The sequence below is a fragment of the Poecilia latipinna genome, unplaced genomic scaffold (assembly GCF_001443285.1).
Source record: "Poecilia latipinna isolate Pla-1442-1.1 unplaced genomic scaffold, P_latipinna-1.0 Scaffold1359, whole genome shotgun sequence".
In the NCBI taxonomy this organism is placed as follows: domain Eukaryota; kingdom Metazoa; phylum Chordata; class Actinopteri; order Cyprinodontiformes; family Poeciliidae; genus Poecilia; species Poecilia latipinna.
In genome coordinates, this window is record NW_015113975.1 from 38,242 (window position 1) to 60,192 (window position 21,951).

General features: G+C 39.4%; 1 protein-coding gene and 1 long non-coding RNA gene across 2 annotated transcripts in view; one reads left to right on the top strand and one right to left on the bottom strand.

Moving 5' to 3' along the window:
- mmp15b (matrix metallopeptidase 15b) overlaps window positions 1-18,407 on the bottom strand; it is a 32,179-nt gene extending 13,772 nt beyond the window's left edge. The window contains exons 1-5 of the mRNA XM_015056132.1: window positions 17,551-18,407; window positions 7,883-8,031; window positions 7,532-7,654; window positions 7,109-7,416; window positions 1,804-1,965 (exon numbers count right to left, since the gene is read on the bottom strand). Of these exons, the coding sequence (XP_014911618.1) occupies window positions 1,804-1,965; window positions 7,109-7,416; window positions 7,532-7,654; window positions 7,883-8,031; window positions 17,551-17,670 (862 nt within the window). The 5' untranslated portion in view covers window positions 17,671-18,407. The remainder of the gene's footprint in view (window positions 1-1,803; window positions 1,966-7,108; window positions 7,417-7,531; window positions 7,655-7,882; window positions 8,032-17,550) is intronic.
- The window catches only part of LOC106961995 (uncharacterized), a 14,330-nt gene continuing 4,881 nt past the window's right edge, over window positions 12,503-21,951 (top strand). Inside the window, exon 1 of the long non-coding RNA XR_001427876.1 lies at window positions 12,503-12,731. This is a non-coding gene — a long non-coding RNA (uncharacterized LOC106961995). The remainder of the gene's footprint in view (window positions 12,732-21,951) is intronic.

Consider the following 21,951-nt stretch of genomic DNA (forward strand, 5'->3'; position numbering starts at 1 on the left):
CTGTTTTATCCACCACAAATCTGGAACAAACTTCCAGAAAACTGGAAAACAGCCAAAACACTGAGTTCCTTTAAATCTAGACTAAAAACCCAACTATTTAGAATTGCTTTTTAACAATAATAATTGGGACATATCTGATGTGTACTGATGATCTTGATGATGGCACTCCTCAAAATGTAATTATTGTTACCAGTTTCCCAATTAGTGACTGTATGATGTTTATATGACTCCTTATTTTTGTGTTTTTATGGTGGTATGCACTCTGAACTGCCTCGTTGCTGAAAGGTGCTATACCAATAAACTTGATTGATTGATTGATTGATTGATTGATTGATTGAGTGATTGATTGATTGATTGATTGATTGATTGATTGATTGATTGATTGATTGATTGATTGATTGATCATATCTATTACAATATGTTGTTATTGATATACTGTCCACTCTGAGGAAATGGCTAATTTAATTCCATATAAATGACATAGCATATAAATTAACCTTTTGCTTACTAAATGTATTTATTTTTTGGAAATCCATCGTAGTAATCATTATTAATAATACATTTTTGAAATGTTATTTATACTTTAAGGAATAAAATGGCAGAAAGTTGAAGACTAAAGCTTCTCCTTTGAACAAGACTAATTTATTCCTGTTGCTTGTGAAGATGTAAAAAGAGAAGTTAAGATGACTCATATATACTAAAAGCTGAACCAGCGCTTCACTAGAGCGTCCACACACCTTCAACTTGTTCACAGTGTGACACAACAGTAACATGATGCTGTGGGAAAGCTGGTCAAACCTCATCAGAATATGGCTGGAGATGGAATGCACACAAATGACTGGAGGTTACAAAACAATGGAGACTAGAGAGACTCCCCCATAGTTCATTCGAATTGACGCGTGGTCACAAGGTTTCTGAACGTTTGTGTTCACAGACATGTTTCACACACTGCAGCTTCAGTAAATATCACGCCCTGACCCAACAATGTCCCAATTTCTATCCAGGAGTTTTTAGCCTTTTGATAGTCTTATTATTATACTAGTTATATAGTGAAGAATCCTACAAACGTGCATAATTCCTCCTCACATAAACACCCCTCATAAATATTCGTGTCTCCTGCGGATCCATGAACCAGATAGTGGAAGACAAATATCAACATTGCTGACTCTGGATTTGTTTTGGGACTCTTTGCACAGAGCTCTGTGAAATTGTTTCCATACGGGCCTGGTGTGGAGAACGGTAGGCGGTTGCCTGGATTTCAGCACTTTGGATGAAGTACGGGGGAACCTTAAGGTTGAGCAATTAGTTGCAGCGGTTTCGGTCAAAGATAGTCATGTGTTGGAGTTGCTTAGTCAAAATCTAGACATATCAAATTGAGAATTTGCAGCAAGACTTTGCAAACTGATTTTCTCAGACACTCCTTCCAATCTGACTCATTTTTGCTTCATAGCACCATAAAACACCTGCAGCTGTATTTGTAACAAAAGACGACTCAGAGGGGCACTCACCACACTCTTTAGATTTTTTTATTTCTGAAAGCATTAGCATTTTAATAATAATGGATCATTATGTTTCCCCTTCATACTTCAGATTGCTTTGTTATATAAAATCTCCTAGTTTGTGGTTCTACAAAATGTAGAAAAGTTTAAGAGGGATCTATAATGTTCTACTTTTCTAAAAGCATATCCTGACATAACCTGGTCAAAAGTAAATAAATCCTTATTTCCAATACTTTTGTAAGGGAACTTGTATGAGTTTAAATGAGAATGAACTGAGTAGTGGAGTGGAAGGGTTAAAGGTTACCGTAGATCTGCTGTATGCCTTGTCGGTCGTCGTCCGGAAGCTGGAAGTTATCTGTCTCCATCCATTGGTAGAAGGGAGCCATGATGGCCAGGGGGTTACTGGAGTGCTCCAAGCCCAGGGCGTGGCCCAACTCATGGACCGCCACCAGGAACAGGTCATTACCTGGATCAACACAGAACACGTCAGCGGACAAGACTGTAACCAGGAGATAACCACTGAGCTGAGGATGTCTAAAAGAAACCTCAAAGAGATTATTTGGCTTCATAAAAAAAAAAAAAAAAAAACTTTATTACTTTATTGATCCCAAGGGGAAATTAAATCAAGACTTACTTTTATTGTGCAGCTTTTGGGACAGAAAGAGGGAAATCGGTATGTGTCATGTTTAAGACAGAGTGTCCCTTATTTTCTCCTCCTCTCAGTGATCAAACAGACACAGCTATGCTAATGACAGCTGATATGAATCAGCACACATTCCTGTCCCATTAAACAGGTCAAGGAAGTAATGACCCCATGCACACTGCGAAAACACAAAATCTAAGTATCGTTGGTCTAGTTGCTGGTACAAATATCTCTTGAAATACAACAAAACTTACAGATAACTTTTCAGCAAGTTATAGGAGCTTGTTTTAAGTCAAGAATTTCTTAATATGTATTTAAAAATGTACTGGTTCCATAGGTAGAATATTTCAGTTACAACATGGGAAAATTTTATTTTTATAAGTGAAATAATCTGCCAGTGGAACTAGTGCCTTTTATCAATAATAAGGAATTATTGACTTAAAACAAGCCTCCTATTGTGCTGAAAAGTTACTCTTAAGTTTTGTCTTATTTCCAGAGTACGAAGAAATTTGCAGTAGGAGCTAGATCAAAAATGCTTGGTAATATTTTGAGTTTTTGCAGTGCTACAGTGTACACGTTACACATCTCAGATCAGAAGAAGTCAGAGAGAGAGAAGGAGGGAGAGACTGAGAGAAGAGAGAGAGAAGGAGGGAAAGAGAAAGAGAGAGTTTCGTAAAGGTAAACAACACATTTATCTCCAGCATGTTCCTGTAGGTTCGTATCTGAAGGGAAGCCAAAACAACGGAGGGTATTTCCTCTAACTCTATACCTCTTTGTTCTTCACCCGGTGCCGTGAACCCCAATGAACTTTGAACTTGCGAAGTGTTATGTCTGACCCATAATGAGCTGCACTGATTGGTCAGACTGGCATGAATGACATCATGTTTTAAAGAAAATGACAGTGACTTCACTGCTGTGCATGGACCAGAGGGTAAAACACAGCGATCTGGTCTATCTGTTCATTTCCTCTCAGAAACACACACAGGGACACGGAGTTGCCCCCCCGCCCCCTGCCCCCCGCTCCCCCACCACCTTGTGTACTTTCCGAGTCACATGCAAGTCCTCATGGAATGCTGAGATACAGCAAACACTTCAGGGAGGAGAACAGCAACGGACAAGATAGAGTGCAGGAGATAGCCGGCGATGAACGAGGAGAGAGTGAGCTCTGGGTCGAGATAAAGAGGCCTTTGTGAGGTAACCGTGGCGACCCTTCAGCTGGACACAGAAAGGAACAGGAAACCTCAAATGTCTCAGTGCAGCTAGATGTTAGGCCAGTGAAGCTAAATCAGAGTTATGCAAGTTCACCATTTCCGTCTGTTTGCTTCTGTTGTACATGTGAAAAAGTATTCACTCCCTTACATTTTCTTCTGTTTTTTTTTTTAATTTTCTATCAAACTGAACGGTTTTAGATCATAATGTCAGGAAATGATAAGATTAATTTATTAAGGCATGATTACTGTAGAACCATTAACATTCCTAAACAGAACAGGGCTGCAGCTAATAATTATTTTAGTAATTGATTATTCTATCAATTGATCTGACAATTCATTGATCAATCAGATAAAAATATGACAATAACTACTCAGTTACAAATTTAAACCCAATAAATAAATTCATTAAAGGGGCAGTATTATGTATTATGCCATTTTATAACATAATCAAGTAACTATGTTACATTCAGTAGTTACAAAAATGATTTATATGACATTAAAGACTCTCTACCTCCTAATTTAACGCTTTGACATTTTTGCCTCTGACTCTTTATAAACGCCTGCTCTTTCTGAAGCTCCGCCTTCATGAAGTCATCATAACATGGCTCCTCTATTAACCCTTTATCAACATTTTTATCAAGGCTGCACTGAAGTAGCTGCTATAATGAGCTCAGCAGATGTGCAGTTCCACCAGGTGTTTGCTAATTGCTGCTGGCTAGTCTGAAGGAGCTGAATGAGGAAGTAGGAAGGCTGATCTGTGAGGTGGAAGCTTGGAAGCTACAGCTCTGAGGAGGAGCTGCATCTTGAAGGTGGTGCTAGGTCTCACCAGGTGTTTTGCAAAGCTGGTCGGTTGCTATGGAGAAAGTTTCTCCTCATAATGAGAAACTGTTTCGTTTTACATGTCGTTACAACCAGAAATTGGTCCTAAATTTATTTCCATTTATTGCCCGTAACTGGCAGCTAAAGGCGTCTGTCAGAACCTGTCTGCTCATTGCATGCAAAGTATCGCATTGGGAAAGAAAATCTCTCGTTTTGAGCCGAAGGCCTGTTGTCATTTACTGTGACAACCACAGAAAGTTAAAGATCGCAAATGACAAATATCAGTGTTTGATATTTTCTAGGAAAATCCTGCAGTGTCACTGCTGCTCCAACCAAGCTAATTCTTGTCCTCTTTCCCTCACTTCCGCTGCCATCTCCTTTCCCTCTGCCTCCTTCTCGCCCTTTCTCACTGTCTGACTCTAATAATAAGTACATTAGCATCCGCAGCCTGCTGTCTATGGGTGGACCCGCGTGTCAGTGGAATCTGTCTGAATGATAGTAACGTAGCAGCAAGGCAAGCAGCCTGGCATCTTCTATTGTGCACTCTGATAGGACTTACTGTCACACAGCGTGACATGTACTAGTCCTGTAGGAATTTTGAAGCTGTGCAAGTCATGAATTTGTTCAAAAGCAGATCCAAACTGCTCAAATAAGTGGCAAACACGTGCAAAATACGTGCAGCCAGAACACATCATCTTACCGTAGCTAAAATTTGTTGTAAAAGTTTCAGCTAATGTTCCTGCTTAATCCCATTTCTGAAAGCAATGTGTGTGTTCTGTGTGTCAGAATTACCATCGAGCAAATGAAAGATGAATTTCACCACAGCTTAACAGCAAAGCTAAGGCGGAGGAATGAGTGATAGTACAAACCTTCCAATGAGGTTAAATGTTCTTTTTATCTTTTTTTGAGATGTCTTTATAAATCTTTATGAATAGAGAGAGCAGATAAAACTGCATTTGTGAGGTAACTAAAAGACGCCATTCAGCTGGAGAAAAAGAAAGATTTAAAAAGTGCTGAAAGTGAAGCAAATGAAGCTTTTGCTGACCCTGGTGAGGTGTTTATCAGCGGTGTTGTATTTTAACTCCCTGTAGATCAGTTTGCCTTTAAGAAGTGTATTTGTCAAAAAAAAAAAAAAAAAAAAAAAAAAAAACGGGTTCTCAGAGTTCAAAAGGCTGAAGCGACACCTTGACAACCAAATCCGACCTTCCAAGCCTGCTGCTCGTTTTGCCAATACTGGTCCTGCTGTACAAAAGCAGTGAGCTGTGTGATGTCTGCGTGGGATTTTTGGATGAAAAGGAAGAGTTGTTTGGTTCAAACCAGCAGGGCTGATCAGTCACACTGTGCATCACAAGGTTCACACCTCTAATCTTTGATTTAATAACACCATTATTCACTTTTGAAAACACTTTGAGAGCTCACTCTGTGGCCAGGACTCTTCAACAGGGAACAAACTGAGGTTCACCCTCTGCTGTTTAAACCTTAAGTTTCATTTTTCTTATCTCTGTAAAACATAGGGTTTGAGGAAACTGTTAATTTGGTATAACATTCAATATTATCTAAATTACTGCAGGACCCAAAAAGAAAAAAAAAATAAGCTACAGTCATATTCAATAAATAGGAATATATGACACGATGAGTCTCGTTTGTCAGATTGAAAGTACCTTTTGAAAACTACAACAGGTATTAGGTATATTTTTTATTAACCCCACATTTCTGTTTTTATTGGTCTGATGTTATATTCTACTTTTAAATGTCATGTTTTTTATCAACTATAAGTGGAAAATCATCTTAATTCACAGAAGTAAAGGTTTTCAAATATCCATTTGTGTCTAATTAATCTATGTAATGTGTTTCACTCGGTGATAAAGTTCATAAAATAAATGGACTTCAATAACATTGTAGCTTATTAAATGGCTCTGCGTGTGTTCACATTAAAACTGTCACAATCAGGTTCTGGATCAACTTCAGCTCAGAAGGCTCACGCTTTCTGAAAATGCACTGCTTTTCATCCATAACGCTCCTGGAAGGCAGCAAACATTTCATAATTAAATGTGTGTATGCGTGTGTGTGCGCATGTGTGTGTGTGTGCGTGTGTGTGTCAAGGCAGATAGTAATTTGGTTGTACTTTGCTTTAAAGCTGTTTAAGTAGCGTGGCCCAACAAGGGGAGCGGTCTGCAGATCCCCCCGGGTGGAACACTCTCCCACTTACTGTGGCGTTCCACCGTCCCTGTGATCAGCTCTGAAACATCCCACACACACACAAGCGCACACAAACCCAAATAAGAATCTCTAAGCCCCAAGCTCTGCATGAGGCTAGATTTGGTATCTGCGTCAGGAAATGTAATTAGTTTTAGGGGTTGTGTCGATGACAATATGACAGCTTAAAGGAGACGAGGTAAGGGTTAGACTTTGATTTAAGTCCTTGAAAGTGGAAAAGAATCTGAAACTTTTCTGCGTTTTAGACCGCAACCCTCTGAATTAATGGTTTGGTAGCCATGATTTTTACACAAAAAATATGAATTGGCAACGCAATAAGGAACTCCAGGAACAGTGGTGCGGATTAGTCACAATCTGTGTTACCATCCAGTCATGAGTTTGAAGTAAACTTTTGAAAGGTTGCAAAAACAAAAAAAAAGGAAAAATGTGAGTTAGGTGTGTTTCCATCTACTGGTTTGGAGTGAATCAACCATGCTAGGCGAAGCATAATTTTGTCAGATATTGACGTTACATTTTGTTGTAATAAACAATACGTAAGCTTGTGAACCAGCATGGACCACATATGTCAGAAAAATGGAGAGAATCCTCCCATCCATGCTGGAGGTTTGAACTTAGAATTTGTTTTCAGTTTCATGCCTCTGGTAAAGCACAAACCTACAAGTGGTCATCATGTTTACGAGACATTATGACTAAAATCCTTAAAGTCCGTGATTTATTACCTTGCACATTGTGGTTCCCAATGGTCCAAGGTTCATCAGCATCAAAGTGTGTGTCCCCTCCCATCCCGGGTCCAGGGAAGTAGGCGTGAGCCAGGAAGCCACCCTCCCCGTCAAAAGGAGAGCTATCTCCGTGAAAACCCGAAGCGAAGAAAATCATGATGTCCGGCTCCTTTCGGCGTCCATATTTGATTTCCTGGTAGGGGATTTCATCAAAGGTCAGCGGAGTGACTCCCTCCCAGACCCTGAAGGCTCGCCGGATGGCCTCGTATGAGTTGTACTCTCCGATTTTAGGAGTGTAGTTCTGAATGCTGAAGGGGCACGAAGAGGTAGAAAGAGTGATTTAGTCAGATTAGAGAAGTAAAAGAAAACTCTGAAGTGACTGTGGAATTCGCTGCACTAAAGCAGTCAGTTTCTTTCTGTTACCTGTAAGTGAGATGGCTCTTGCTCCATTTATGTCCAGTGAGCGCGTAACGCTTCCGACGCACGTTGGTTTTGATCTGCCCTCCGAACTTGTCAGGCACACCGCAGCGGGGTCTCTTCATGGCGCTGAGCAGGTTCAAAGAAATCAGAAACAGGAAGGAGAGCTTTTCAAATATGGAGGACCCAAGTGAGAAGATGAAAGGGAGCATGACGTTACAAGCCCTGCTATGTTTTCTTCAAGTCCCCGACGTTGTAGTTGTACTTTCATGCTTCCACCGTACAGCCAAGTCAACCAATGGTTCATGTGTTTTTGTGAATGAGAAGGTCTGTGTGTATAGAGCTGTCAGTGCTGACCTGATGGTTTGAGCGTCCATCTGACCGGTGACCTCCAGACCGTAGAAGCGTTGCATGTCACTGACAGCGTTGGACAGGATCTGAGCTGATCGCATGGTGGACATCTGTCGGTTGGCCTGGGGTAGGTACCCATACATCCTCAGCCATGACTAGACGTAAAGAAGAGAAATACATTTGTAATTATTGTCTGATCCTTAGTGTTCATCCAGACACATTTTCCTCTGAGCCTGTTAAGCCAAAGAGTTTTACAAAGTGAGCGGATCACAATATGTCGTTGTCAGAATTTTCTGCTCCATAAACACTTATGTAATCATAACACACCCCTTTTTTTTATTGGAACTTAGACCAACACAAAGAAACGCCTGACTGTGAACTGAAAAGGAAATATTCCTGCTGAGGTAGAAAAATGATCATCCAGAAGGGAGGGGCCATTCCAAATGTTACTATAAAGAGTCACACTTTTTAAAATATGCATTTGGAAGACATAAAGTTTTTGAACTTTAACAACACATAGCAATTCAAAATGTTGTAATAAATAAAAATCTGAAATATATGGCTAGGGTTTTTTTAGCCTCTTGCACAAAAAAGCCCAAACACACAACCAGAGCAACTATGTAAAATTTTAGATAAAAACATAAATGTGTGTTGGAATTGCGCAGTCCAGATCAAAATCCCATTAAGAACCTGGCTGAACTTCAAAGTTGTTGTTCATGGATCCTCTCTTCAGCAAATATGGTACAAAATTCTGTTGTTATTGCAACAAAGGATTCTAAAGCGTGTTGACTATTAGTAGAGAGTTCAATGCAAATGCAAAACACACTTTCTGGTTCTCACTTGTAGAAAACAGATTGACATTGGGTTGCATTGGACGTACTGACTGTAACAGAGTGAGGCCCACTGCACTGTGGGAATCTGTAGGAGGGCTGGTGGGGGTTTGGTGGGACTGACAGATATGAGGGAGAAGCTGTGATACTTGACCCAATCACAGATGACGCAAAGTCTGCCCCACCTGTTCTACAGAAACCCAATACGGCAGGGGCATGCACTTACTCTCCTGCAGAAAGCCCAAACATACGGCTGGGACAGTAACATAGTCTTACACATGGACACACACCCAGTGGTGGTGTGAAAAAGAATAAAACAGAAAGCTGTGCAGGCCTCAGAAACACACCCATCTTTCACAGAAGACAGTGATGAAGGTCTGTATTTACTTACCCACTCCTTTCAGGCCATGGAACAAACTCTGCTCTTTCAGTCTAAGTGCTCTGATCACATATCTGTGCTGCTTCACAAACGGGCTGGTGAGGGTGAAACCATTCCAGACAAAAAAAAAAAAAAAAAAAACCTCACTCAATAAAGCCTCCAAGGAAAACCCCCTTTGATTTAATTCTCCCTTTTTTCCCTCTTCAGTTCCTGCAGTCTATTGAAATTCAATATGCTCAGTGTTATGGAAAGGTCAAAGGGGAAGGTGTGCAGCAGAGAGGAAGTGGTATTACCAACTCCTTCCTGGGGGATCAAATTAAAAATATCTGTCAAGTCAGTAACATCCGACCTGAGCTTCACAAACCCTCACAGCAACATAACGCTTCGCCTGCATGTGTTCTCCTTCCATTACACCAACCTCTACACTGTAACTGGTGTAATATCATGCCTAACTGACCAATCACTGTAGAGTCTGACAGATGACCAATGTCCAACACCAAACTTTCGTCTTTTCCCAGCAGTTCGGGACAACAAACGCAACATGAAGGTCATGTTTTTATAAATACATCATGTGCTCAACAAGAAAGGTCTCTAATCATACTACGTAAGTGTTACCAATGTAGCTCAAGAGGGCTAAAATGTTGAGTTTGTGTTGAGTTCATATGTCTATTTATTCAATTCTTTAAGTTTTTAGTGAATTTAACAAGATGGCTTCAAGAAAAGGAGTGTTTGGAGTTTTCTGCACCTGCAGCACATCCCTGCCTTCACCTGTTGTTGCACATTGCCAATCAATTGGATATATCAGGACTACTACACATTTCTACCCTTGCAGAAAAAAAAATCTTTCCATTCACAAAAAAAGATCAAACAGTTGTGGAAACATAACTTTTCTCCTACTGAAGCAACACTCTGGTATGTGAGTAAAGCAGCTGAAACTGGATGACCTGTGATAGACATTAAAAAACAAAGGTCAACTAACACTTTGCACCTGATGTTTCAATCATTAACATAGCAGATTAAAAACACTAAATATCTTTGGTGTTGAGAGCATATGTCTATTTATTCAATAATTTATCGTTCAAAAGGATTTATTGAATTAAATATTGTTTTACATGGTTTTTGATTAAAATGTGTTTAATTTTGATTAATTATTTACACATCCTACAGTGAACTCCATAAAAATTCCCATTATTATTTTTTAAACTATAAAAGCAATAAGAATGGGTGGTTCCTCTACATGTTTGTTTCTGCATAGAATATCTAAAATTGAATGGTAAAATTATTTAAAAGTAACTTAAATGGGATTTTTTAATCTCAAAGTAGGAGCTTTATATTTTTAAGTGGGCTATTTACCTTAATTTTTCAAACTAAAAAAAAGTTAGTTTTTTCCCCTTGTAAAGCTGAAAATAGAAAAAAACTTTCAGAATAAAAAACCCTAACAAAAAACATTTTATGATCTTTAATTTTTACATATAGGTAAATTTACTAGCTACATAGAAATTTCCTCACAGCTTTCTTTATGTATTGCTCAAACCATAGGAGTGCTCCCTAACCCTGACCTTTGACCTCCTTTATTCTGTTAGGCTTTTAAGCAAAAGTCTCAGAGAGCCTCTGAGGTAGTTAAGGGATAAGCAGTTCAAAAGAAACGACTGAATGGATGACTTCATCCATTACTGCTGCAGACGATTCTGATGAAAAACCAAACTTTTTAAAAGTGGGTTTTAAAAGGCCGTTACCTTCAGGATGCTGTGTGTTATAATTCTTGGTTAGGATGAAGGTTAACAGCGTTGGGCCTCAGGAAACAAAGTATTTAACTTGAGGCACTTCCAAAGGTCAGCCATTCATACATATTTGTGTAGAAAGGCAGTCATACTTTGTTGGAGCTGCTGCTTCACCTCCGATTCATTTTCTCACAAGTTTTATTTACAGGTTGATCGTCAATTATTGCAGTTCTTCCATAAGTGATTTTATTCTCTTTAACAAAGTCATAAACACCAGAGAATATTTTGTAACTGTTAGACCTTCTCTTTATCTTATGTCAACTGTTCTCCTGTGTGCGCGTGTGTGTGTGTGTGTGTGTGTGTGTGTGTGTGTGTGTGTGTGTTGGAGCATGAAGAAGTGTGCTGAGGGTTGAACTGGAAGTGACCCTAACCCACCTAGGACTTAAGATAAAGAAGTTTAGACCATGTCCAGTCAGCAGAAATCTGCAATGCCATAAAGGGTCACTATCCATAGAAAAAAAAGAGAAATACATTTCCGCCTAAGAACTCAGAAATGTTTAGATTAATCGCAGACATTTCTATAAAAAACAAAGACATTTCTATGTTTCAAAAGTAGAAGATTTGCTAGAAAAAAACTCAGAAATTGAGATTAATTTCAGAAATTTTTTAGAAAAACTATTTCTGAGTTTCAAAATTTGTGACTTAGTGCTGCCTTAACGCTGTGAATCAAACTAATGTCCTCACTGCTAAATGTGCTGATGACGGAGAAACAAATTACTGTTACAGGAAACTGTTTATCCGCTGTCAACTGTAGCCATGCTAACTACCCGGAGCATTTTCAAAAGTATCTGCTAATACAGAGAAACTGTAGCGGTAGCAGATAGCAAGGGGGCGAAAGAGCAGCGACACATGAGATTGTGAATGGCAGCGCTAAGACCTGCCTCTGGACTCTGACTGGTGTTCCTAGTTAGCACTGGGAGAAGACAGAGGAGACATATTTTTTTTTCACAGATTGTCTAATACCATATTGTAATGTTGTTTCAACAAATATATAAAAAAGTATTTTTCATAAGTTACATACTTATGAAAAATACTTAAAGCAGCTTTAAGATACCTGCACAAAAGCTCTGCACCAACGGGGGAAACAAACTCTGGTCCATTTGAAGCAGAGAGAATGCGTCAGGTGTGAAAACACCCTAAGACACAAATTACATCTTAGATCGCCTACATGTTTGTCTGACTGCTGGGGGTAACACCTAATGAAAAAGCTAACTTTCCACATAACTGTTGGTATTTACAGCATGTGTGGTGTATGTACCAGTGGATCCCTGCAGCATCTGATGCTGATTGGTCTCATCACGGCGCTTATCTGCTGTCAGATACAAGGGCAGGGTTGCAGAGAAAGAAATATGTCTGGAGCCCCTGAACCCCGCCTCCCTCATCAGAATCATTAAAGCACCTCAGTCTGGACGCTTACCCTTCATCATCAGCTGGGCTGAATACAAAACTATCTGAGAAAAGAGAATGGCCTTGCAGCTGCGTGTGCGCCCACCCGGTCTTGTCTATTAAATGGTCTTTCAAAGAGTCCTTGAGTCTACCTGCCAAAAACAGGCCCAGCAATATACAAGGAGTTGTAAAACCTGCCAGTGTGGAGACTGTGTGCATAAATATGTGTGCGTGTGTGTGTGTGTGTGTGTGTGTGTGTGTGTGTGTGTGTGTGTGTGTGTGTGTGTGTCCACCACAATGTCAGCCAAGATCCTAACAGAGCTTTTATTCTGAGACTTGGTCTGCTGCCATGTCTCAGACATGCAAGTCTTACTGAGAGGATGGATTGGAGTGGTGAGGGAGAAACACAGGCAGGCCAGGAACAAGATGACAATTTCATTAGTTCCATTTTCTGATTTTCCCTGAAATGCACATCAAGGGTAAGAACAAGTCTGGTTTTAGTGCTCAAGAGAACATTTAACTGTCTGTGGTAATAAACGTATTAATCAATCAAAATAGTTTATTGTCATCAATCGGTGTAGCAGTTAGCTCGCTTGGTGAACTTTCCAACTGATCACACAAATGTAAATGTAACTGCTACAATTTCTGTTTTCTGGAAGTGAGGACCATAAACAGTTTTGCAAAAATCTTTTCTTCTGCTTATTATAACATATTAGTCATAAATAAGAAAGTTTGTCTTCCTTTTTATCCGAACTATCTGCCATGTTGGTAACTGTTTTAGTAGTGTCTTAATGCTTTTTCTTCTTTTATTTAAATTATTGAAAGTTTGAAATTGCACAGCTGGAATAGAACCAACATAAGTGAGTCGTGCCCTAAAAGTTAAACAACTCGTAAAATCCACCGTTAGTGATTTTATTCTTTGCTTAATAAAGGTAATTTCCCTCCTGCTAAGTTTGTTTAACCTTCTGTTGTGAGTGAAATTAGTACAGCCGCCTATTTGACATACAGCTCCCAAAACATCAGTCTGCTTAGTGAATGGATGGAGCATGTCATCACTACATCCATGTTGCTTTCTGTACACCCTTGTCACCAGTGGTGTTGGAAGAGGTTCTGGTGCCTATCTCCAGTGAACGTTTTGGGCGAGAGGCGGGGTACGCCCTGGACAGGTCGCCAGTCTGTCGCAGGGCAACACAGAGGCAGACAGGACAAACAACCATGCACACACTCACACCTAGGAGGAATTTAGAGAGACCAATTAACCTAACAGTCATGTTTTTGGACTGTGGGAGGAAGCCGGAGTACCCAGAGAGAACCCACACAAACTCCATGCACAAAGACTCAAGAAGCTGTAGATGTTTGAGTTGTGGATGAAGACAGTGTCTATTGTTTGTTAATATACTGCCATACGATATGGAGACAGTGTGTATCAATATTGCTGATATAGTATGTCTCATTTAAAAAAAATGTCCTACTAAAGTTAGCATTCCTCTGCCCCATCTCGTTGCTACAGTGATGTGAGTATTTGGGGACGTGGGGATCGGCAGTCACTTGGGAGTAGTAGGGCTTTTGCTGGAATGTAAGGAGTGGGCATGTTGCAGATACCAGAAACAAAGAGGTTACAGACTGAGGAAGTCGTCTATTGCAGCAATAAGTCACCAGTTAATCGTCCTTACTCTGCTCCCACTGCTGAAACCTGCATGTTCACATCCACTTTATTCAAGCTGCTCTTATCACGTCCATGTTTCCGTGTGTGCTCGCTCATCGCCGTTCTGCCCCAGCTCTGCTGCAGCAGACAACGGGCTCCATTGTGTTTCCTCAGTGCCTCAGAGTCGCAGGCCCGGCCTGCCTGAGCACGGCACGTGCATCCAACTTAAGAACAGCTGTCACATTCAACTGTCACATGCTCCGCAGCTGAGATGATCCGCCACCATCCCCATCATTTATGACACTTCATCCTTCTTTCTAAGACTTATTTATTATACTCTTAAAGTGATGTCTATCCTTCTTATGTTGAGGTCTCGCTGATTTTCTAATAATCCCTCTCTGTTCACTCGGTGCTTTTAACCTCCCACTTCATCCTTTTTGTCCAGACAGAGTAGGAGTTGGGATTTCAGGCCAAGGCACAGTCTGAAGATCATGAATAAACTGTATGTAGGATTTTCAGTGAAGATGTAAAACTATCTAACACTTGTTTTGTTTATGTTCAATGTAGTCTGCTTTGAAAGAAAGGAGTTTTCAACTTATTTAAATTCTGAGGCAGCTAATGATGATGATGATGTTGATCCAGGTTCTCTCGCTGAATTCATTGATGCTGCAGTGTGCCAACATTGGCTGGAATCTACCTAAACTCGGCTGTGTTAAGGACTGGAAAACGGTAGTGGTTTTTTTCTTGAATTTGGGCCTGAGAGTTTACCTCCTTTAGTTCTCCTGAGCCAAAACAGAAAAAAATGTTACATAACTTATCAGAACCACTAATATATTAAAAATATTATGTGTCAAAGTTCTGAAGCACATACCAACTTCAGAAAGGGTCAACTCTCAGTGTTGACCCTTTGCACGTGATATCATGCACTTCAATAACTGACCTTGAAACAGCCTATACAAGCGTCAACTCCTGAAAAGCTTGTCAAAAACAGAACTGGTAGCCTCATGTTGCTTTTATTTAGCTGATTTTACTGTAAAAATGGTGATATGCTGGCTGCACAAACAGGCAAGGACTCCTACACTTGTTCTTTTATTGTAAACCTTTTAATGAGGAAAGAAGACAGTGATGGATACCAGCCGTCAATCATAAGGACTGGCAGCCATCAGTGTATTCACAGATTTAAAGTGAACAATTTCTACATGGTAAGAAGATTAAATGTCATATATTTCCTTAGTCAATAAGCTTACCAATATGCAATCAAATATTGCAGTATGGAGTAACCATGGATAAAATGCCTCACCATCATGTAGCCTACCATATGGAAAAAAAAGACTGGTTAACACCTACACTTTAGTATGCTATCAAGCCTGTGATGTAATGGGAAACACCATTAATGACACAGTGGAATAAATCATGTGGAGTGAATTCAGGCAAAGTTGACGATTTGATCAAATCAACAAACACCTCAGGAGGGAGGAGGAATGGGTTGGTTCTAAGCTAGCTGTGTCTAACTTTTGAAAATACCGCCGTCTGAGCCCCGACTAAGTGTGCTTCTTCCAGACAGATTAGCTCAACTTGAAAAGTCGAAGCCATGGCAGTACGATTTTTATGACTAGATGGACTGCATGCACCAACATGGATGTTATTCACGTTCAACAGGTGGCATCAAGCACAAAGCAGACTGAGAAAAGAACAGATCAGGAGAAGAGAAACGACACTACTTATTTGTTTTTTAGAAAATGTGTGGAGACGTGGTTTTTTATTCAATTTGGATCATTTTAGACAGTATAAACCACGGCATGATCAGTCCAGGTTGTGGTGAAAAGTGTATGTCTCTCAGGAGAACTCTGTGGTTCAACGGAGCTAAAAATATGAGCTCATTAGTGTGGACATAGTCCAAGTGGTATGTGGCTGTGAAAAGATATGCTTAGGGAAATTTCTGATTAAACTCAATTTTAAAATCTTATCCTATTAAAGAACTAGCTCAATTTTTACACACACAAAAAATGATCAAAACTGTGTAGAAAAAGTTGACTCAAGATGTTGACAGACCTCAGTACTGTTTATATTCCAAATCATTCCAGTTGTCCAAAAGGTCACGAGGGGTCACACCAGCTGCCTCACAAACCTTTGCATTTAGCCACAAAAGTTTGGAAATATCTCATTTATCTCATAGCTTTTGTCTTGTGTCTTAGCTGAGCACATTTGCACACTCTGGTTTGTTGATAGCCAAACAGATAAAGCTGTAACAAGACTGACAACCTGATCCCCAGGTCACTTAGTTTGTCAGGCATGCTCACCTACAATGACCGGGAAGTCTGCCAGTCTGTCTTTATCCCTCTGTCAAATAACACAGAAAAGCTCCAGCACCGATCGCCTTCCTATTAGCTGCGCTGTCAGCCATCATCTCTGTGGCTTAACTCTCAGAACAAACAAGCAAGATGGAAAACTGTGAAACTGACTCCAACAACAGTGCATGAGGTGCTGCTTCAAGCCCAGACTTGATGCCTTTGTATCTACTAAACACTCCTAAATGATCTTTTTATCAATGGGTGCAAAGTGAAACATAATTTCTGTTGTTGAAAAACATCCTGTTTGTCTGAAGAAAGACAGAAAGACATTCTAAAGCAGAAAACCGAGCCCGAACATGTCTAATCACTAAAAGTGGAGAAATGAACGAATAAGCAACTTATGTAGGAGATGTAGCGATCAACAGCTCAGGTGGGACAATCTGTTGGCTAAGGAATCCACAAATGTGTCAATTAAGGTAACAACTGTGAGACAAAGCTGGAAGCAGTCCAATTTAAAGTTTGCCACAAACCACATTGACACACCAAACGCTTGGAAGAAGGACTTTAGATAAGATAAGACCAGAATTTAACTTTTTTATTGTTCAATATGACAATCATTATGTTTGGTAACATCACCCAGAAAAGAAACATCTACGTGGTGGTGGAAGAACCATGGTGTGGGGGGATTGAGTGGATGGAAAGACAGATGGATGCTATTTTTTGGACTTATATGAAGGCTCATAATGTACTGATTTAGATCAATTCATATGTTTGATTTAGAATGGTCCAGACCTAAATCTACTTGAAAAATTTTCAAGACTCACAGATGTAATTTATTTATTTTTGCAAAGACTCTCCTTTACTAAAAAATAAACATTTATGTCCCAAAATGTGTGAACCTGGTAGAGACACACCCAAAGCACCTACAACTGGAATTGCAGTGAAAGGTGGATCTACAAACTAGTGTGAATTCAAATACACCACACACTTTTCAGATTTAGATTTGTAAAAACAAATTCAAACCATGTGTTGCCACATATAAAACACAAACAAAACACAACTAAGTTTGTGTTCGTAATAAAATGTGAATAAGACAAAGAGGCATGAATACTTTCACAAGATATTGTTTATGACTGTGTGCTCAAACTGTTATTAGCTACACTGCTAAACAGACTCCGGTTATACCTCTATTATTAGAGACAATAGGCTTCTGACCGTATCCGAAGCCTTAAAACAATGTTTTGTATCAGACCACATGTGATTCTTTGGCTAAACAGGTTAAATTGCCGACTCTTTCTGTGACTCGAATGCTCTCTCATTTACAGAGTCAGTAATCACTAATCAGTAATAGCTGAGTTTTACCTCGGCATTGAAGCCACTTTCATCTTCCGCTCCACGCGCTCCCATCGTGCACAGCCACAGCGCGAGCAGGGTCCGTCTCCAGAGCAACCAGAAGCAGCTGTCCCGTGAGGAGACGGCCATGATCCGGGAAAATGAGCGATGCTTCTCAGGGGTTCAGCCACAAAGGTGTCTTAACTTATGCGGATAAATCTTACTTCAACTTTCTCCTATACGCTCGCGCAGTCTTCAGGAGAGCTCTTGTATCCCGAGAAGACGCTCCATGGTTACGTTTCAGTGTTTCTCTGAGATGTTGACTCGTGAGTCCGGACAGCTACACCTTCACCAGAATGTTGCTATTGTGCTCTTATCTGTAATAGGGGTTGAGCACGTGAGCGCGCACCCCATGTATTCCACAACAAAGTCACCGCTTGGAACGTGCGCTCGTCTTGTAAATAAGGGAGAAATTTGTGCCTCTTGTACGTTTTTTTTAAAATTATTATTATTATTATTATTATTTTTACCTAGTTACTTAAGTGAACAGCGTCTTGCAACCACGCTGAAAATCAACTGATATAGTAACATGGTCTCGTGATAATCCTCGGGAGCAGAGATACTGAAGTTGCCTGGATAAAGTTGAAACAAACAAACAAACAAACATAGTTCGCCGCGCTCACCACCAATTCCTATAGCTTTAGCGACATCTGAGCAAAAATAAATTAGTTACAGTACGCAAAACAAAATGCGTTTGAGCTTATTTACGCTTCCCCCTGGCTTTTATGTCCAGTTTCCCTTTTCCCGGCTGGAATCCTCCTGGTCAGTGGCTCTCGGTCCTGTCCTCAGTCAGGGTCTGCGCTGTCACCCTGCTGGAGCCGGTGGGAGAGTACAAGCGGCACCGCGTGAGCGTCAAGTCAAATACATTGATGACGTATTCTTGATTTTCAAAATAAGTCGGACCGGACTGAGTTGTAAGTTTACAACGAGGCTGCCCCAAATGGCGTCTTTTATGTTTCCAAAAACTAATAATACACGAAGCACCCAATGATGCGTTCCATTCAATTATTACAGATGAACTACACGTAGAACACATGAAATCGTTGACTTCGATTTAATTTTTTGAAAGTCATTTAAATTAGTTGCTAAATAGAAAAAACAAATGCAACTTTTTTTTTTACATAGCATATTTTCCCTAGTTTGGAAATATTTTAGTATTATTTTGAAGGTGAATCTATTACCTGGAGTTCGACATAAACCACCCCTCATTGTGGTTCTACCACAGAGCTCATACTGTCACACACAATGCAAATAAAGGCTGCTGGTAAGATAGGCTAAAGTTAAACAGTGTTGGACCTGGTGACCGCTCCCATAATTCAGTAACCAGCCTGAACTTCTTGAACATTTTCCAACATTTTCCTGGTTACAGCCACAAATAGTTTGAATACTTATGACCATATGGTATTTCAGTTTTTCTTTTTTTAAAAATTTGCAAAAATTGCTACTTTTTTGTATTTTTCTGTCAAGATGGAATGCTGAGAGTACATTCCTGAGAAATAATATTAACTTTTTTTTATTTTAGCAAATAGCTGCAATGAAACAAAGGGCAAACAATTTAAAGGGGGATCCAGTTATGTTTCTCTTTATTCCGTACCTACTGTATCCTCAAAACTGTTTTATTTTTGCAATCACAAAAATAAAACCCTGTGGAAAATTTGGAGAAATAAAAAATGTTTTCATTCACAGCATAATTGCAGGGCTCTAGAAATATAATAGCTGAACAAATATTGATTCCAACCAGTCCTATGTGACAGCAGTACTGCACACATTGATTTTTGGATTGACGAAATTTTTAATTGTTCCAGCAGAACAGCTTTTAACCTGCTGCTGTCAGACAAATGGAAACTTTTCAGGAAATATAAAGAAACATTTTCATCTAAATGCAAATTCATCCTGTTTGGTCAAAGCAACAAGTACTGTGTGATAGTGCTCACTAAAGCTGTATCGTTAAAACCTCAAACAGTTGTGAAGAGTTACAAATTAAACACAATGACTAAAGATGGAGATGCAAGGTTTCTGCTGGACGGTGACAAACTGATGTGTCTTATGTACTACTGCCCTCTACTGTTGGGAATAGTGAAGTATTTTTCTCACCGCAGTGCCATGAAATCCATTTTATCTATACATCCTGTGAAAACATTATCCTTCCCCATCTCTTTATTGAAATTAGTAGCAAACATTCATGGCGAATACACTATCTGAGTTGTTACCAATAAAACAGGACAGACTAGTTACTGGCAGACATTTGCTTCTCTAAATGCTTTGACTTCTTCACATGAAATGTGATTTACATGATTTTAGATCCACTTCCTCCACAGCTGTTGAATCCAAACTATTTCAGACACACCTTGCTCTCCTGTCTGTTCAGAGGTAGGTTATGTTTCTCTTTATGTTTACCCTGTATTAAAAAAAATGATATATACTAGTATACAAATATCAGACTCAAACTACTTTTTTAAAGTGTACAGAAATTATATGTAGTACAGTGTTTTTGTGTCTGAATCAGGGCTTTGCCAACTGCAGTTACCTTAACTGATTACATGTCTGGTGTAATTATGATAAATATTTTTTAAAGGATATCAAACAGCACTTCTGGTTTTATACCTAAACGTTTTATCTTCTAAGATGGTACTCTTTAAGAAAATGCATAGTTTTATTTCAGTTTGATAAACAAATCAAAAGACAGTTCACACATTAACTATTTTCTCAGAGTTACGATTCTGAAGTCCTGAAAACAGACTGCTGCTCGGCAGTGTTATTATTATGCATAATTTTTATTCACAGTTAATTTTCCTTTTACATTGTTTTATTACTCTTTGAGATTCCAGTCTTTTAATGTAAAAAAAAATATCAGTCTTTGTGTTACAATAAGAAATTTTCAATTCTGAACCTGTCAGGGGTATTAATATTTTTTGATTGCATAAATAGAGGAAGACAGATAAACAATTCTGCACACAGTTAAAGTAAACTGGTGTTGTCTTGACTGGCTTGAAAGGAACGAAGTCTTGACAGTTCATATCAAATATCACAGAGTTTTCTGAAAAACAAATGGGAGCAATTTTTATTCAAAAATTCACACCATGTTGATTGACCTTCTAGCTTTCTTAATCAAGTCAGCCAACGAAGGCTGCTGTGGTCAGTTTGAACAATAAAACGTAATTTGTAAGAAGTCTAGAAGATATTGCTGGCCCGCCTACTGCAGCACTAGGGCCAGTTTATAGCGGTCGCCCTTGGTCAGATTGGGGCAGCTATCTGCATAAAAAAAAACAGAAAATGTGGAGGAACAGAAACTAAGTTAGTACACCCCTGCTGACAGGACATCCCCATTGCTTCCCCATTGTCTGCCTTGCTCTTCTTCAGCGTCGTGCTAAGACTGCATCAAGGGTTACGAAGCTGTGAATTGGCATGTGAATTGCTGTGACCAACAATTGTATGGCAGACTGGAAAACTAAAGAGCTGTATAGTCTTAATTCTAAACTTTTAAGCTATTTTATTGGCTATTTTTAAAATACACAGAGATTTGTATCTAAATAATTGTCCATTTTACAGGATGAAGTGTTTTGGCATTTTTGTCCTTTGGTGGCCAACATTGTTTATTCCATTCCAAGGTATGGGATCTGTTGCAAATGTAACATCGTCCACATGTTGTAGATTAACCAACATCACCATAAACCAAACTGAGATTCGATCATGTAATAATGGTCTACATCAAAATGGCACAAAAAGTAAGTTTCAATCTATTCATCTATCTTTATATATATATATTTTTTTGGTATGCACATTCATTCAAATGTTTTTAAAGTTGGATGAATTTACATACACTGACTAAATCATACAACACAACACTTGGGGACGACGGTGATAGGAGTTTGTCCTGGAATAGCTGGATATCTAGTTTGATCCCATCCACCTCTGTCATTGTGTCCTTGGGCAAGACCCTGCTGGTGGCAGTTGAAAGACCCAGTGGGGCCAGTGCATGGCAGCCATCCCTCTGCCAGACTACCCGACAGCAGCTGTGGCCACTGTCAAATAACTTGCCACCATCAGTTTGTGAATATGTGTGTGAGTGGGTGACAGAATGTAGTGTGAAACACTTTGTGGTCCTCTAGACTTGATAAAATGCTAAACTTTATCAAGGCCATTTACCATTTCCGGTTTAAGGTCAGTTCAGATCACCAAAATTATCTTTACTTGTTTGCGTCAAAGTCCTTATGTTTACATAATGTTTTTGTATGAGGAAAGTATTTTACTCTGAATCAACATAGGGTTATATATTATGGTAGTTTTGTATGATAAAACATTTTGGTAACACTTTATTTGAAGGGGGTTGAATAAGACTGACATGACACCGTCATAAACATGAATAAGCCT